A 16,084-nucleotide genomic window follows, 5' to 3' on the forward strand; every position below is an offset into this window, starting at 1 on the left:
TTGTTTTGAAGCTGTGCCGTTTCACAGTTCATTTAGGTTCAGCTTTAATCACACAGTTGAAAGGTTTCAGGGCACTTTGCTTGAGTGTAGCTGAGTGGATGGACGGAGGAGAGACTTAGTACCATGAGGTGTGGGGCCATTTTCTAAGAAAGCCTGCTAATAAGGCCTTTTAATCTGACGGTTTGCATGTATGTTGCCATGAATTAAATGCTACATGTTGTGTCACCTCGTACACAGGAGACGGTGCGAAGCGGAGGAGGAGGAAATAAAGGCTCTTTTCATCTGTGCAACTGCAACCTGGTTGGGCTTTAATCTGGAGGAAGAGCGGGATATACGCTGTTGCCTGATAGATTAAGGCCCGAATGCTTCTCTCTCTGTTCTACTCTGCGACAGAAGGGCCCTGCGAGCAAATCCCAGGCTTTAAAGAGGAGGAGGAGGTTTGGGCAGCTTATGACATAATCAAGGCCCTGTCTGTCATGGCGGGAATGGTGGGGGAGCTGCAGTGGAGAGTGTGGAGGTTATTGCCTTTTGTATCAAGTGTACCATTAAGAGTGCATAGGAGGGGATTTCTGAAACACACGGTTGGGGAAAAAAGTTGCAAAGACATATGTGATATAACATTAAAATCACATTTCAAGAACTGTAAGTGTCTCTAACTACAAGTTGGTAAAATGCGTATTTACTTGGTTTATGAAACAAATGCAAAGCTTGTATGTCTTCATAATAAAGTGCTCTGTACAGTATTTCCAGCCTCGTCTGTCTTCAGCCTGTCAATTCATTTTAAAGCCTTTTAAGTCTGTGTTAGGTCTTTAAGATTTGTATGGTATCTGGGTCAAACTGAACATTTCAAATAAAGAAGAAAAATGGAGCAAAATTAAAGGGGCATGAGGTAACAAGTCATAAGAGCGCAATCATAGCTGGGAAACAAGACCTGATGGATTACATGTAAAGTCTGTATTAAAACATTATAAATGCCATCATAAACATGTTTTCTCCACCAAATAAACATGATTTATGAGTCACTTTTTGATATCAACAAGATTAGATATAAAAAAAACCCCTCAATTATTAATGCAGTTCTCATACAGACAAACTGCAACTATTAAACATCTATATTATCTCAAGTGAATTGTTTCCTCACTTTAAAATTCATGACCAGACCATGAATTTCAATGCATGTGACACTAAAAAAATTAAGCTCGCTGCCAATATTATGTCTCGCTATTTTTCTTCTAAAGCAAAATGTTGTACTAGTAAAACTGTAAAACCACATTCGTTTAATATTTCTTGTCTTTTCATGAACCTCCTAGCGCTTATTATCAACAACAAAAGGCTTTTTCTGTTGCAGGATGAACCCGGAAGTAGAACCGGAAGTAGAAAGATCCGTTTTAAAAAAGAGGAAAAACTGACACTTAAATATTTTGTTTCATGTTTATCAACAACCAGTCTGAAGTACAAAGATCAATTACTCCTGCACGTGCTTATTTGTAAGCTGTTGTTAACCTAAAACGTGTTTTAAACGAACATATGATGAGACCTTGTTTACATTTTCACTGGATCCACGTGGGAAACTCGTCGAAGTTTCCGGATACCGTCCAGGTGAGTAACTTCAATTTAGTTCTGCTGGTTTTATTGAGGATTGCCACCTGGATAGAGGTTTTTATTCTTTCTAATATCTCATATCACTCAAAACAACTTGCGTATTTTTCACTTGAGTTCCTTTATGAGCAGCTTCTGCAACGGAAACACAACATTCGAATGCAACAATGTGAAAATGCTCGATATAGCACGTGAGATGTAATCCTGCAAAAAGTAATAGTTTAATCATATAGAATGAACATATAAAAGGATGAACATACTTATAACTATACATTTCAAAGAATGGTAAATTATGTGTATAAAAGCAAGTCATATAACGAAATAATGTTACTCAACTTGTAATATTATGCCGAAATTAATCTCTTTTTCACGACCAGTGACTACATATCTATCTAAATCATGCACAAAAGTATGGGCTTTTCTGTATTTTTTGCGTAAAAACAATAATGAACAGGGTGAAAATAACAGACTGTACAAAGGGTGAACAGCAGCCATTGTCGAAGTTTTTATTTAGTCAAATACACAAGTTCGGTGAGTTAAACCACGTGTTACAGATTCATGGCAAGCACTCGTTTTTAATTTTTTTTTGCAGGTCTTGTTTGTGTCTGACATCCTGTCCAAGCGTGACCGACCTTCCTGTGTCGTATGTTAGAAAATACCACATTGTGCCACTCCATTCCATGCACTGGAAAAACAGAGATCCAGCGATTTCAGAAAAGAAAATTCATGTGTCCTGAGCCTTCGCAGATTTCGGCAGGTGCATGGGCTGCAGTGGGGGGGGTGGGGGGGTTGTAGAAACATATGGGAGGTCACACGACGACACAATGTGGGCGTGTGCGGGAGTGTCTACAGCTCAGATGCTGCTCTGTACAGTGAGTGCTTCAGGTGGGACGAGTGAAGATCCCGGAGCTGTGATTGCATGGAAGAAAAACGAGGGAGGAGTGATTTTTTTCTCAATATGGCACTGAAGTGTCCCCCCCCACCCCCCCCCAAAAAACACCCAACCGTCATAACAGTTAACACTATGAGTGACGCAGTGGTGGCTTTCCTCCCGGGCTTTTTGGTTCATCTCTGTTCGAAGTAAAGGTTAATTATGAAGAAATAAATACTAAATACTCAACAGAACATCCCTAACGAAACAAAAAAAACCAAAACAAAACCATGTTGTGGAGAAGGTGAAAATTACATCAACGAAAGCAAAATCTTTACATAGTAAACACAATGCGTCGGTAGCTCACTCTTGCCTCCCCTGCAGATGTACACTTTAAAATATATTCTGACATTGTATGCAGGGTGATTCGTCGGAGGAACAAGGAAGGTGGCCATTCAGTGGCTTCTACTCCTTCTGAGGTCTGAAATGTCACTGCTCCAGGGTCACCACCTCCACCGCCTGGCCGTCCAGTGTCACTGTGTTGTCTATGCGCGTGGCCACGGGCGCCATGGCAACCTGGACGGGCCGGTTGCCCTGGGCGAGGCTGGTGACCACCGTCTGGTACATGCTGACCGGGATCTGGACCAGGCCTGAGGAGAGGGAGTGGGAGACATTTTAGGAAACTAAAACACCAACTATGGCACAAGAAATAATAATAATGCAGAGTTTTTATGTTGGGCTTTTCAGGACACTCAAAGATGCTTTACATTGGATTATTCAGTCACTCCATACTGGATGGTGGCCAGATGGAATATATATTTATGTCTGCAAAGTCGAATCAATATATGATCCTGACAGGCAACAATAATTAATTTGGTCAAAGGTTCCCATTTTGACCAAAGATGGAATTAATATGAAAACTATAAATTGAAATCCAAATGTCAGGATCTCACTGATTTAGATTCTGGGAAATGGTTGGAATTTGAAAAATGATCAAGAAAATTTCATTTTGTCAGCAAAGAAAAATTACAAAAATGTTGGATTACTATTATTTGCAGCTTTTACTGATAGTCCAATCTTTAGAAGGCTGTCGGACTCAAGGCGGCCATGTTGCAATGGAAAGGAGGAAATTATTCAACGATGGTCCAACTGTGTGTCCTCAGCCCCCCCCCCCCCCCCCCCCACCACCACCACCACCACCACCACCACTCTGTGTGTGGATTATCGCCGAAGTCACATGGGCCGGTGGCCCCGCCCTACAGGCTGTCACAGTGTCACGGGCCGGCGAGAAGGTCAGAGTAGAGGATGGTCGTGGCTCATGCCAGCTCCCATTACCGTGAGCTTCGACGCAGAATGCAACAAGTTCTCGACGCACGTGAATCCGTTTAGTGACCAGAAATCTTTTGGTTGAGGCAAAAGAAAAACCATGAATAATAATAATAATAAAAAAAAAAGTGTATTGGAGGAGTAGAGGTATATTATAAGCGCGCGTCGTATTAATAAGCCCCCTTTGCCAGTGATTTGTGACGGCGTTTAGTTTTGCTAATGCAGGCGGTAATTATGGAGGGGGGCTTTGGCACGGTGACGTACAGCCGCGAACTCGAGTGCCTCACTTGAACCCTCAAAACGCTGCACTTCAGACGCGAAGGGCCGCGCCCCCGGCGCGCTCACACTCGCGAGTTAAGGGTCACTACACGGGCCAATCAGCGGCGCGTCTGGGGCCAGCGCACTTCAAACGGCGCCCTTCACTCCCGTGCGGCACTCCGGTGATTAGCCGAGGTCAATCGCCGGGAGGAGGACTGGCTCTGGCAGCTCCATTAGCCACTCAAGTGGACTATTGCGGGCAAATGACTCCTTCTGGGTTTTAAGGAAGAAAAAAACTCAAACAAACAAACAAAAGACGTGGCGAAGAAGTGGCTGTGATTCAGTTTTACGGTGCACGTTTTATAGCAAGTAGCCAGGGATGACGCGACGCAAAGTGTCAGTGAAATGTAAATTCTATTTTTGTACACAATAATTTTCTGTAGCATTTGCCGCCATAGTAAAGCTCTGGGAACAATTTGGACGACTGCAGGACTAATGAGACACACAGTTCACCTTAAAACTGACACGATGTATGTATAAACTGCTGTGTGTGTGTGTGTGTGTGTGGGGAGGGGGGTGACAGCTGGTCCTGTGATTAGACCATGGACTGATAATGGAGTGGATCAAAGCTCTTTAGGAGGGCCCCTGAGGGACCCCTTCATGCCCCCTGGACAAGAGGACCGTGTGTGTGTGTGTGTGTGTGTGTGTGTGTGTGTGTGTGTGTGTGTGTGTGTGTGTGTGCAGATGCTTGAGTTTAATGTTGAGGTTTCCTCTTGGACTTGAAGCGACTAACTTTGACCTGTATATTAGTGTGGATGTGAGTTTGGCTCATTCAGAGTCGTATGTACAGTAAAGTACAAATCCTGATAATTCATTGCGTTTGTTTCACGCATCACATTTTTTCTGCAATGAAATTTTATGGTTCAAAACCACAAACTAATTATCACTCCCATTAAATCAGATGTAATTATTTATCTGGCAACTTACTATATCCCACATGTTTCTGTTAAGCTAACAATTGTATGAAATGGATTCAATTTAAGCAAGAAATGATGACTTGCGTGTGGAACTGGGTGTTTCACCCAACCAATAAATGAAAAGGACATCAGGTCTCCTGACCGTAGCTTTATATTACAGAGCCTTAGAAAATGTGATCTATAATCCTTCTCATCATTTTCCTCTTCCGCCTTCAGATCAGTTAGTATATTTCTTCAAATGGCTGTTGAGGGTATCTGAACAACTTCCTGCAGCGCCGCCACAGCAGGAGGGCATTTCAGTGGGAACCACCTTCAGCACCGTATCGGTAAAAGAAGAGCTGCGTTGCAACAGGAGGCACCGAGGCGCCATCTGTCACATCAGCACTGCTCAGATTAGAACGAGGGGCTCAGAGGCCTCGCTGCACTGAGGCCTGATTCAAAACGCCACGGAGGGAAAATGTGACCGCAAACATTTGTACGTTTATATTCATTAGCCTTTTCACACTAAGAAAATATGATCCTAACTGAAGTTTTTAGCTCCGGCAAAACCAGAATGATTCAAAATGATTCGGTAATTATATTATAATATTAAAAAAAAGTTGTTTCTATAGTAACGGGTGGCTTCCTACGTCTCGGTTGGTTTATCCTCTTTAGTTTAATGAGAAGCTGTAGATTAATCAGCTTCTACCTTCGTGGCCTTTTCGGAGCTGCTGACGTTGGGAACCTTTTGTTTTGTCTTTGCGTTCGGCACCAGTGCTGTTGCGCTGATGCTCACATGGGAGATGAGTAGGTACCTGTGGCATCTTGAACCCCCGCCAGCGCCCCCACGGCGGCCGCCGTCTCCGCCAGGACAATCTGCCCGCCTCCTTGTAGAGTCGCTTCTGCCAGCGTCGCTACGGCGTGAGCTGCCGCCTCACTGCAACACACACATTTGTAACGTTAATTTAACATTTTTTTTAAAACACACACACACACGTTGATAGTAGAACCAGCTGGGTGGCGATATTAGGAATCTCTCGCCGACACACCCACACACACACAATCTGCCCCACGGACGTGAAGGGTTATTAGTGAGATGTGGGGTGAAGAGGTAGGAGTGTATGAGCTGTAAGAGGCTTTTCTCGTCTGGACTTAGAGGGAATCTGCCACATCTCCCCCGAGGCCAGGTGCTGTGGACCTAACAAAGCAGTTTTTATTAACCAGATCAAACCCGTGGAATTACCACGAGCTTATTACCACGCCGGCTTCGTTATGAATTAATGGAAGCGATCACAGCTTGGCCCGGTGATGTAGGAATACAGATGGACAGAGGAGAGGAGGACAGGATGCAGCTACCCATTAGGGTGTGTTTGAGAAATAAGATTTGAAACTTTAAGCACCACCAACTTGACCGTATAGATTGCACTTTTTGCAGTTAAGCATGGCTTTTGTCGCATGTTGAAGGTGCTGATTTTCGCTGTCGACGCAGCAGAAGCGGTGAGAAAGAGGCTCTGCAGAGACAAAATGTTCCACAGCGTCTGCACCGAAGAGTAGCTCAGCGGAGGTAAACAGCCAGAGAGCTGGAGGGGGAGGGGCGGAGGGGCGGGAAGAGCAGGGCTCAGGTGGGTGCAGGTAACAAGCCCCGCTGGGAAATACCCACACACATGTGAACTGGCAACCCAAAGCGTCTCGTGGGTTAAATTTACATGACATTGTAGAATAGCTGAACCCGTCGCAAATCATCACTTTTTTTTAAAGTACAGATGTGTGTAAAATTGTTACATTTTGCAAGTCTCAAAAGACAAAAAAAGACTTGAATTCCCCTTAAAAGTTCAAACTTTCCTCTTGCGTTGTCATTAAATCCTCCCAACGCTGTAATACATGCTTTACGATCCTGCTGTCGGTCCCTCTTGAATACGAGCAAGTGCGGCTGATTTCCCTCCAGAACAATAACGCACCAACAACAAATCTACCTACTCACTTCTTCATTTACCTAATACGTTTTTGACAGCGACTGTAAACCTTTTCGTACCCCGGCAGGCGGCCTATTACCTGAGCTCCACTTTATCCCGAGACCCCAGAACATTTTAATTGCAGTTTATGGGCTATGGGTGCTAATAATCATGTATTTATCACCTTCACTGGTGTTCTCTAATCAACAAAATGTGACTGGGCTGTTCGCAGGTGAATATGGATTTCACAACCAATTTAATGGCTGACCACGTTGCTTGCTGCTAAGGCTAATTAATTAGATGCTGATCCTGAAGTGGTTGGCTCTCATCTCCAGGGGACCGATCACCTGCCCTGACATTTGTCCCATTTTTTTTTAACTAGTTATGAGAGATGCTTGTGCAATTATAGATTCCCCTTACAGCCTGCAGTGTGACCTGGATGCATCCGTTCATTATCTTATTAACATTTTCTGAAGTTAATGGGTTAGCATTAATACTGGAAATTGTTTCTCTATAATTATTGCACTTTTATCAGATATCGGTGCTTAACTTGATTAATTTTTCTGATTACTTTTTTATTTCTACTTCTTTCTCCTACTTGCATTCTTCAAAGTGGCTCCTTCCTTCTTTTAACCTCGACGAGGAAAGCTTCAGAGCAACAGCGAAGAATCAAATGTGTAACTGTGCGTACATGGACGTGACCTCCAGAGCTTTACGTCAGCTTTAAAATGAGGTATATTTTGTGTTTCTACGTGGACGAGCAGGTGAGCCACGAATGTTTTTGTGGATTTTCTAGCCTGGGATCCATATGTTTCGCACGAGCGGGTGTCCGCCGCAAGTTGGCGGTGCAGTAGGCACGTCACAGGCGGCGCCGTAAGGTATCTAGCGTTTTATATCTATGGATGAAGCCACTTGGATAAGGAGTGAAACGTTTCCAAAGACACATGAGCAAGTCCAGTTCCTCCAAAGAAACCGTGTAGAAAGACACTTGACTTCTTAGATAATCACCTGTTGAGAGCCATTGTGACCGTGGCACCAGGCTGGATCTCCTGACTGGCGGCGACGGCAGCTTCTGCCAGGGACGCCACCGCCTGCGTGGCCTCTGATGCTTGAGTGGTTTGTATTGTCATCTCTCCACCCTGGAGGGTGGCCCAGTTTTGTTCCACCTGGAGAGAAAAAAAAAAAAAAAGAAAAGAAAATGACTGAGTGTCCCATGTTGCTGTGTGGCCTGTGTTGTGATTGTGTGGTGCTGAATGGACAGCTCCTGTCGCTGAAATAGCGACACACGAGCGTCCATGTATGAATGTATATAGAGATTTCTAACACACGCGTGTGGTTCTTACCTCTCCATCAGTCACGGTTGAGTAATTAACCTGGGCCACTGTCACGCCAGGCAGCTCCGAGGCGTCTGCCAAAGTGGCAACTGTGTGTCCTGTACCGACCTGAGAGCGATGCGGAGTGAGTCGGGGTGAAAAAGCAAAACAAAAGCCCGACTCAAAAGCGCATTGATCCAAACCGACCTGGATGAGCGAGACTGTTCCGTCAGGGTTGTTGATAGTCTGTACAACCGTCTGCGAGGGCACAAGGTGAGCTATACTCTGTGCCGCAGTCAGGTGGTGCTGGGTGGTGGTTGCCGTGGTAACCAGCTGGTCTTCGAAGGCATATAACAGATCTTCACGACCGTGCTGCTTGTAGCAGTTCTTCACGATGGTGCGCAGCGCCTGCGTCCACGACACCTGCAGCAGCACACATGGAGGTTAATTGAGGAGATTTATTACACACCTTTATGCATCTGCTCCCTATTGTTAAGAGGCTGTTGCTTCCCTACTTTTTCTAAAAACCTTACTATGTTATGAGCTTGTGTTGTAACTGGAACAGCACAAAAATGATCATTTAATCCAAATCTTGTCCAAAGTAAGCAGAATTACATTCTATATTTTTAGCCACTTGTTCAAAATAAACAGGTGAATTCCTGCAATAAAATTATTTATTGTAGTGAACCAACAAATTTAGGCATCATGGTCCCAAGTTGGTCTGGAGTGTGAACATGCAACTTCCTAAATCTTTAACTTTCTCACTGATATATCAAAAATATTAATAGCATATGATTAAACTAAATAAATGTGTCATACAAACAGAAAACATATTTAAGTTGTTATTTACCTCAAAATCCTCCCTTTTCCTAGCAAACGCACTTGTAGTTTGACACCAACCTCACTGTCTACGTCATATATAGCGATCGATGATGAAGCTTGTTCAAACTTGAGTTGTCTGAACCTGGAGTGTCGTACTGATTTAGGGATGTTAAACCTCAATATTTGACACAATTAAAGTGTGAGAAACAAAACAGAAAGACACGATTGTCTCCTGGAGGTCTTGTAAAAGTTGAAATTGCCTCTCACAGGCTTACATTTTGCAGTTCGTAAAGGTTAATTTGAGAAATTTGAAAAAAAAAAAAATATTAACACTTTAAATTAAGTATAAACTAGGCAAAAAATGTCAGTTATTAATTATAAAATGTTTTGGAAAGCGCAAAACTGACCACATTAATTATGTGTCAAATCTTTTTTCATAACCACCTTCTTTCTTCTTTAAAGAAACAAGAAAAAAGGGGAAGGAAATCTGTAAAATCCAACAGCACGAAGGTGATGGATGCTTTGAACCTTGATGTATTTTCCTGATGAATATCACTGCATTAAGCCGGTGTTTCTCTCACTCTCTGCTTCTGCTCCTCCGTGCGGACGTCGCTGCGTACGTTGGCCCACGGGATGTCCTCGGGCCACCACAGGGGCTTGCAGCTCTCTTTGCCCCAGCCAGGCTTCCCCCTGCCCGTGGAGTACTTCAGCATCTCGGGGATGAACGCTCTGAGCTGCGCCTGAGGACACAAAGACACACGCGCCGAGGTAAGAAACGGTATTGCATCGCACCAAAACAAAGCAGATACGCTGCAATGCCTCACACAGACACACGCGCCCTTGAACGGGCAGCAGGATACGCCTATTGATCTGCTGAGGTGGTCCAGGCCTGAAAATAGAACGCAGCTTTCCAAAAAGAGAACACTGCGCTCATGTTCATCAACAGGCCGATCTATGGCTGTGGCTCCAGTCTGACGTGTCAGACAGACACCGCTAAGGCCGCCGCGGGGTGAGCCCAGCAGCCATCTTGTCCCAGCTGAGACTCCAGCACACTCAAGTGTACGTATTACTTAAGGGCAAGCAGGTCAATGTGGTAACAAAGGGAATCAATGTCAAACTAAAACATCAGATTAACTTTGATCATTCGGGAGAGCCGCTTTGGTGGAGACTCGTGCAAGTCATTATGTCATTATTGTTGAGTTACTGTTTAAATGAGTGCTCATCGTAACCAAGAATCATGAACGTGACAGCTCTGTGACGTCGGCGCATTACGCCTGTTTTCTCCAGCTATTACGTTTCCGCTCCTGGCTGCTTGAAGCAGTATTTTGTTCAAATACTGGTAAGACCTGCGTAGCCAATCTGACACAATCTGTTTCTCCACAAGTGTGTATGACTGCTTCCATCAGTGCAAATCATACATTGAACCATTGTCTTGGTGCATGAAAGCCATTGCATCCAAAAGCAGTTGAGAGGCCATTTTTAATCTAATCTGAGTCGTCTGCATTAGACGCGTCGTGGCGAGTCGCGCACATTCTCCCCCCCAGCATCACATTAAGACTTCCAGAACAGGCATTGCACTCGCATCCACTGACATGCCGGGGTGGGGTTTAGTGCCAGTGTCCTCAGTGTCCTGGTAATATGCAAGCATCAACGGGGGATTATATTGCACAATGAGGCACTGCAGCGTCTGCCTGCCTTGACATCACAGGCTAAATTTGGTTCTGGGAGAAATAAATCCCTCCTTCCTCCCTCATCAGGCCCCTCTTCTCACTCACAATCACAGAAACATCTATAGAGTAACTCGGTGCGTCACACATATATGAAGAAATGGATCTTTGTGGAGATTGATGCCCTATTGAAACGGCTTTTTTAGAGAATCAGAGACCTCATTGACTGTGGCCCAGAAAAAAAACTTCAGCGGCAGATCCTTGTGTTTCCACCTGTGGATGATTTGGATGTATAAGAAAGAATTGTGTAAGGCCAGATGGCCTAATTACAGTGGCTCGTAAGTTAAGTGGCATGTTGCCCTCACACCCTCACCCCCAATACTAATCCTCCAAGAAGTGGTCCAATCAGACTTGAGGAAGACGGCCATGTTGTTGGGTCCCTGAACCGAACAAGGCTAGGGGGTAATTATAGGCTCAGACTTGGCCGAGATCCCCTGCTACAGACGCTCTATATATCTGACGTACCAGCTCACCCTTGCTTGGCTGGACTACAGATGGCCGTGAGCGCTCCTGGTATGGGCCGGAGGCACTCGTGTTTTCATGTGTGCCACTTCCAAAGTTTCTCAATCTTCTCCAGAGTACCAAGGCAACATCTTGTTTCCAATACAAGGCAGTGAACACAACCCCCCGCCCAACGCTTTTCAACCTGGCTTTGCTCAGCTGACTGAGGCAACAGGTTACTCACGATAATCTCATCCTACAACCTCCAGAAAAACAAGCACAAACTAACACCTGCCCTCTGAGGCATCATCTGGCCCCGGGATTGGCTGCCGTGCTCCTGGGGCCACGGTCCGTCTCCACGGGGCCGGTGTCATGCCGGCTACTCTGAAGATGATCCAGAGAATGCGTCAGCAGCACGGGGACGGTGGCGTAAACAAGCCGGGCCCCCTTGGGTGAGCAGAGGAGTGCCAGAGGGGCTCACGCTGCAGTGAAAGGCCTGTCGGGGGCAAAGCGCTCTGCACTTCCTCGCACTGCTCAGCACAGACCAGATTCAGGCGGTTTTCAAAGGCAGACGCCACCTCAGCATCAGGAATACATCTGAATGAGGCTGTTGATTTATCCAAATCCGAGGTGATGGTTAAAACATGCAGCTAAGAGCTAAGGTTTGACCTTGACATATGGAGTAAACTCAGCTATTGCTCATTATTGATAAAAGCCATGTTTCTCATTAGGTTGGTTTGCTGGGAGGTGCTGCCCTCTACTGGTCCGCTGTAGTTTTTTTTTTTCCCCTGAGTAAAGTGTGAGAGAAGACAAGGCTCACCTGAGTCATTTTATCCACAGACACAGGGATGCCATCAATGGTGAGAGGGGGCAGCTCCGAGGCCAGCTCTCCTCCGGCGGGGGCGTGCTCAGCCAGCGCGTTCTCCAGGTCCTCCAATATCATGTTCTTATATTTTCTCACCTATAAAAACAATGCATACTGTATTTTAGACAGCATATTACATTTAAATACTGGTTACAACCTAAAAATTCTACTATGGACAATAATACCCAACAAGTACTTTTGACAAAACAATTCCTGAAAAATATCAAGACAAACGATCAGATTAAAATTTGAGTTTGAGGCGAGAACATGAGCAACCAAGCAAGGACAGAACACTAACGATGCATGGCCGAGTGCACTGTTAAGGTTCAAGCTGCTTTTCACTAGAGTCCTTTATTATTGAGCGGACCGCTAAAAGACACATTTTTCTAAACGGGCTTATATTTCGTCCCACATTGTGTGTGTTTTTCTTTTCTTGGAACATGATCTGAGACGAATAGAGGAGAATCATTTAAACCGTAACACTCACCACATTCTCCAGAGGAGCAGCACCAAACACCTTGAACACGGGGTTGGGTTTAGAGGGCGAGATGCACAGCACGATGGCCTGCTGGCCCACTCGGGTAGTATACTCATCTAGCGTGGCTCGTAGTTTCCTGAAAGCACAGCATTCGTTATCTTCTTGCACAAAGTACAACAACAGACCTTCTGGTAAGAGTGAGTGTCGCTGCTGATGGGAAAAGAGGGCTGACCTGAGCAGACGTGTCTGCTGCCTCTTGCGGATGGAAGGGTTGGACTCAAAGATGTGAGGCCTTTTTCTTTTCTTGCCCGTTGCCACAGCGGCAGCAGCTGCCATGCCCACTGGTCCTGAGAGGGAGAGTCGGTTTGAATTTTCATCATAGCAATGAAGACAAATAGAAAAACATAATCCCAAAACAACAAACTGCCATTTTTTTTTCTCATTTGAACCAGTGACAAACTAAATAGTCCACTGGTACCATCTGGTGGTCAATTCATAACATTACACCGAACAGAAGCAGTTAAAGGAGTAAAAATTCATTATAAATGAAAGAACATCAGTCATGAGCAGAAGATGAACCAGACAGTCTGTTTCAGATTTCAGTATTTCTAGTTTACCTGCAGCAGCCAGGTGAGCCGTGACCTCATCAGTGCCAGCTGAGTTGAGGATATCTGTGTCGTCATACGGGTCGTCGTCGGGTGACGACGTGGAGTCTTCCTCAGCGCTCATCATGGAGGATTCATTATATGTGTCCACGTGTACCTGCACAACATAGGTTCAGCCTTTTAAAATGGAAATATGTGAATAACTAAGGGGCATTATCTCAAGGAGGAAGACATTCTGCTTGATCTATACTTATGAGGGCGTTTTGCCGGACCTGTTGGCTGACGGCGCTGGCTTCAATGGTGGTCATGTGTTCTGTTTGGTGTACGGCGTGCTCCTCCATTACGAGCCACCTGGTCAATCCAGCTAGATCCACAATTGAAATGCTGAGAGGAGAAGAGGAAATGGTATGAGGCCGTGATCCCAATGCAAAAACTATAACAGTGATACAAATGCATTGACATCCGTCCCTGCAGATGCTTTACACAAGTGTCGGAAATGGTTACACTTACAAGACAGCATCGCTGTGTGTTATTTATTGATTATTAACAAAGACAGGGTTGTGATTTATTAAAGAACTAACAGACAAATTAAGAGTTCAGGCCAAAATTATTCAAATACAATGCTGGGCATCTTTATTTTACAAAACATATCATTTGTTTAATCGACTCTATGTGAACGGAAACAAAAACGTAAATAATTCAAATTAAACCAAAATCTTGCACAGTTGCAGGCTGTAGTGTTGCTGCTTGGCCACTAGGGGACTTCCTTTCATAACATCAGGAGGGTTCATTGAGGACAGTGTTTCTGATGCTTTATATCTCCCATGTGTTTCATCATGTCTAAGTGAATTGACTGCACCTCTGCTGGACAACACTTCATTATACAGGTAATGACCTAAAAGCCAGCGCTTCTGCTGTAAAGGTACTGGAATAACATGAAGAACTGGTTTTAATTCAGTCTTGTAAAACACCCTCTTGTGCTTTTAAAATGCAGATTAAGTGTGATCTTATCACCAATACTAAGAAGGAGCTGCACAATATTTGCTCTAGAAACTTCACAAGTTTTGATCCACGGGAACCCCTGGTTCCCACAACGTGAGTCTGAAATACATGACAATGAAGCCAACTGCTGGGTGCTCCCTTGATTTCTGAACTCCTTGCCATCTTTCTTAAGTTTTAACCCCGTATATCATCCCAGTGAAGATCCCAGCATAGAATAGAGATATTTTATTAATCCAGGAGATAAATTCTTGATCTTTTAAGACAGTGCCACTGTCTCCAAATCATCAGATCATTTTAACACGTGTAAATCTAACTCTAATACAGTTAGCATACATTGCACCTTTGAAGTCCAAATCATATTTTTTTTTATCTGTAAGGAAGTAACTAAAGTGTTAATGCCCTACAGACACATTTATCGCCTATATATTCACAGATATACCAGTGTGTGATAGAGTGTGGGTGGAATATGACTCATTAAATGTGACCATTGAATGAGACATGCAGCTCAATGACATGCACAATTCATGCAAAATAGACTAATTTAACTTCTTTGATTCAGTACGTCTATAATGAACATAACATTTGCAGTGTTCTCCTTGCAGGACACAACGATCCACTGCACAACAAAAAGACGAGAGATGTAAATAACGTCTGTTTATGTGCAGAACATGTAGTCTGGACGCTGCACGACTCGCGTATAAGACGTATAATACGTCTTTTTAGTACATTACGTGTAAGTAAGAAGTGATAATTGCACGTGGTGAATGGTAAACGTTACTTCTCCCTCGTTACAGTGTTGTAATGTTCACATCAGACTCCACCGTAGCTAAGCTAAGCTAACGTCCTACATTCGGCTAATTAGCTCCGTGCTAACCATTTCGCTTCGTTTGGCTCGAGAATCTAAATTAACTTTAAACTCCGATCAAATGGCACCGCAGAGGTACGAGAGGTGCCCATATGCGAGGCCGGCTGGTGGGTGTGAGCGAAGCTAAAGTGCGGCAAGGCGAAGCGGCTAGCAGGAAACCCGCGCAATATGAAAGAAAAGTGCTCCAAACAAACAGGCCCCGGCGGCCTGCGACTCCTCCACAGCTCTTTACTGTTCCGCCTGCTAAGGTGTCGACACCGTGATACCGCACAAAAAAAACAATAGCCAACGAGAGGGATAAACCCGCTGCAGTCGACATCTAAACAATCCGCATCTTTCAACCCGGACGCTGCCGGGTTCGATGATGCGGCTGCGCCGGGGCTGAAATAGATGGAGATTGCGCGGTAGGGCACTAACCTCAGAGCGGCTGCGCTACTTCGGGCCTGCGCCGTACAGTGGGGATGGAGCCGAGCTTTAATGGAGGACAGGACAGCGCGAGCAGCACAGGGAAGAGAGCGCGCCGCGACGCGTTCATGTCCGCTACGGACTTTAGCTGCTCTGAAACGCCACATTTTTATTCTTCATAATAGTTGGTTTTAATAGAACAAGATTTAAAAAAAATTTTGTTAATGGGTAATTTAGATTATTTACACCAAAAGCATGCCACAAGCTTACTTTAAAACGCATAGACTCCTCCCTGTAGATAGTGCTGGCTTTGTTTTCTGTCAATTTAATCCTTTCTGCATTTATATTAGTATAAGTCTGTACATATTGATATTTAGTGTCCTTTATTTAATTTGTATCCTTTGTTATTCAGCATTTAACTTTATCTTCTACTTATTCTGTGTGTTCTATCCTTTCTGGAGCAACACTATTGTATTGTATTGTATTCTATTCTAACATTTAGTGCTATTTTTTCCTTTGTTTTAAACGTACATTTGATTTATTGATTTATTTATGTATTTGTCACCGCAACCATGAACAGAAGAAGCTGTATAGAAGAT

The 16,084-nt window shown here is 44.3% G+C and overlaps 1 protein-coding gene across 2 annotated transcripts; it reads right to left on the reverse strand.

Annotated features, from left to right (window-relative positions):
* Window positions 1-2,080: 2,080 nt before the first annotated feature.
* nrf1 (nuclear respiratory factor 1) lies at window positions 2,081-15,517 on the reverse strand. 2 transcript variants are annotated; one of them, XM_080518141.1, is made up of 12 exons: window positions 15,498-15,517; window positions 13,486-13,597; window positions 13,226-13,370; window positions 12,841-12,955; window positions 12,618-12,744; window positions 12,086-12,226; window positions 9,679-9,837; window positions 8,483-8,698; window positions 8,306-8,404; window positions 7,971-8,128; window positions 5,826-5,947; window positions 2,081-3,120 (listed from the first exon to the last, which is right to left on the reverse strand). In XM_080518141.1, exons 2-12 carry the CDS (start codon window positions 13,552-13,554, stop codon window positions 2,960-2,962), a joined length of 1,512 nt encoding a protein of 503 aa, XP_080374267.1. In that variant the 5' UTR covers window positions 13,555-13,597; window positions 15,498-15,517; the 3' UTR covers window positions 2,081-2,959. The 2 variants fall into 2 exon arrangements, with proteins under 2 accessions (XP_080374267.1, XP_080374268.1); XM_080518142.1 differs by lacking the exon at window positions 15,498-15,517 and having other exon boundaries at window positions 13,464-13,533.
* Window positions 15,518-16,084: the final 567 nt, after the last annotated feature.

Source organism: Blennius ocellaris, assembly GCF_963422515.1.
Source record: "Blennius ocellaris genome assembly, chromosome: 22".
Taxonomy (NCBI): Eukaryota; Metazoa; Chordata; class Actinopteri; order Blenniiformes; family Blenniidae; genus Blennius; species Blennius ocellaris.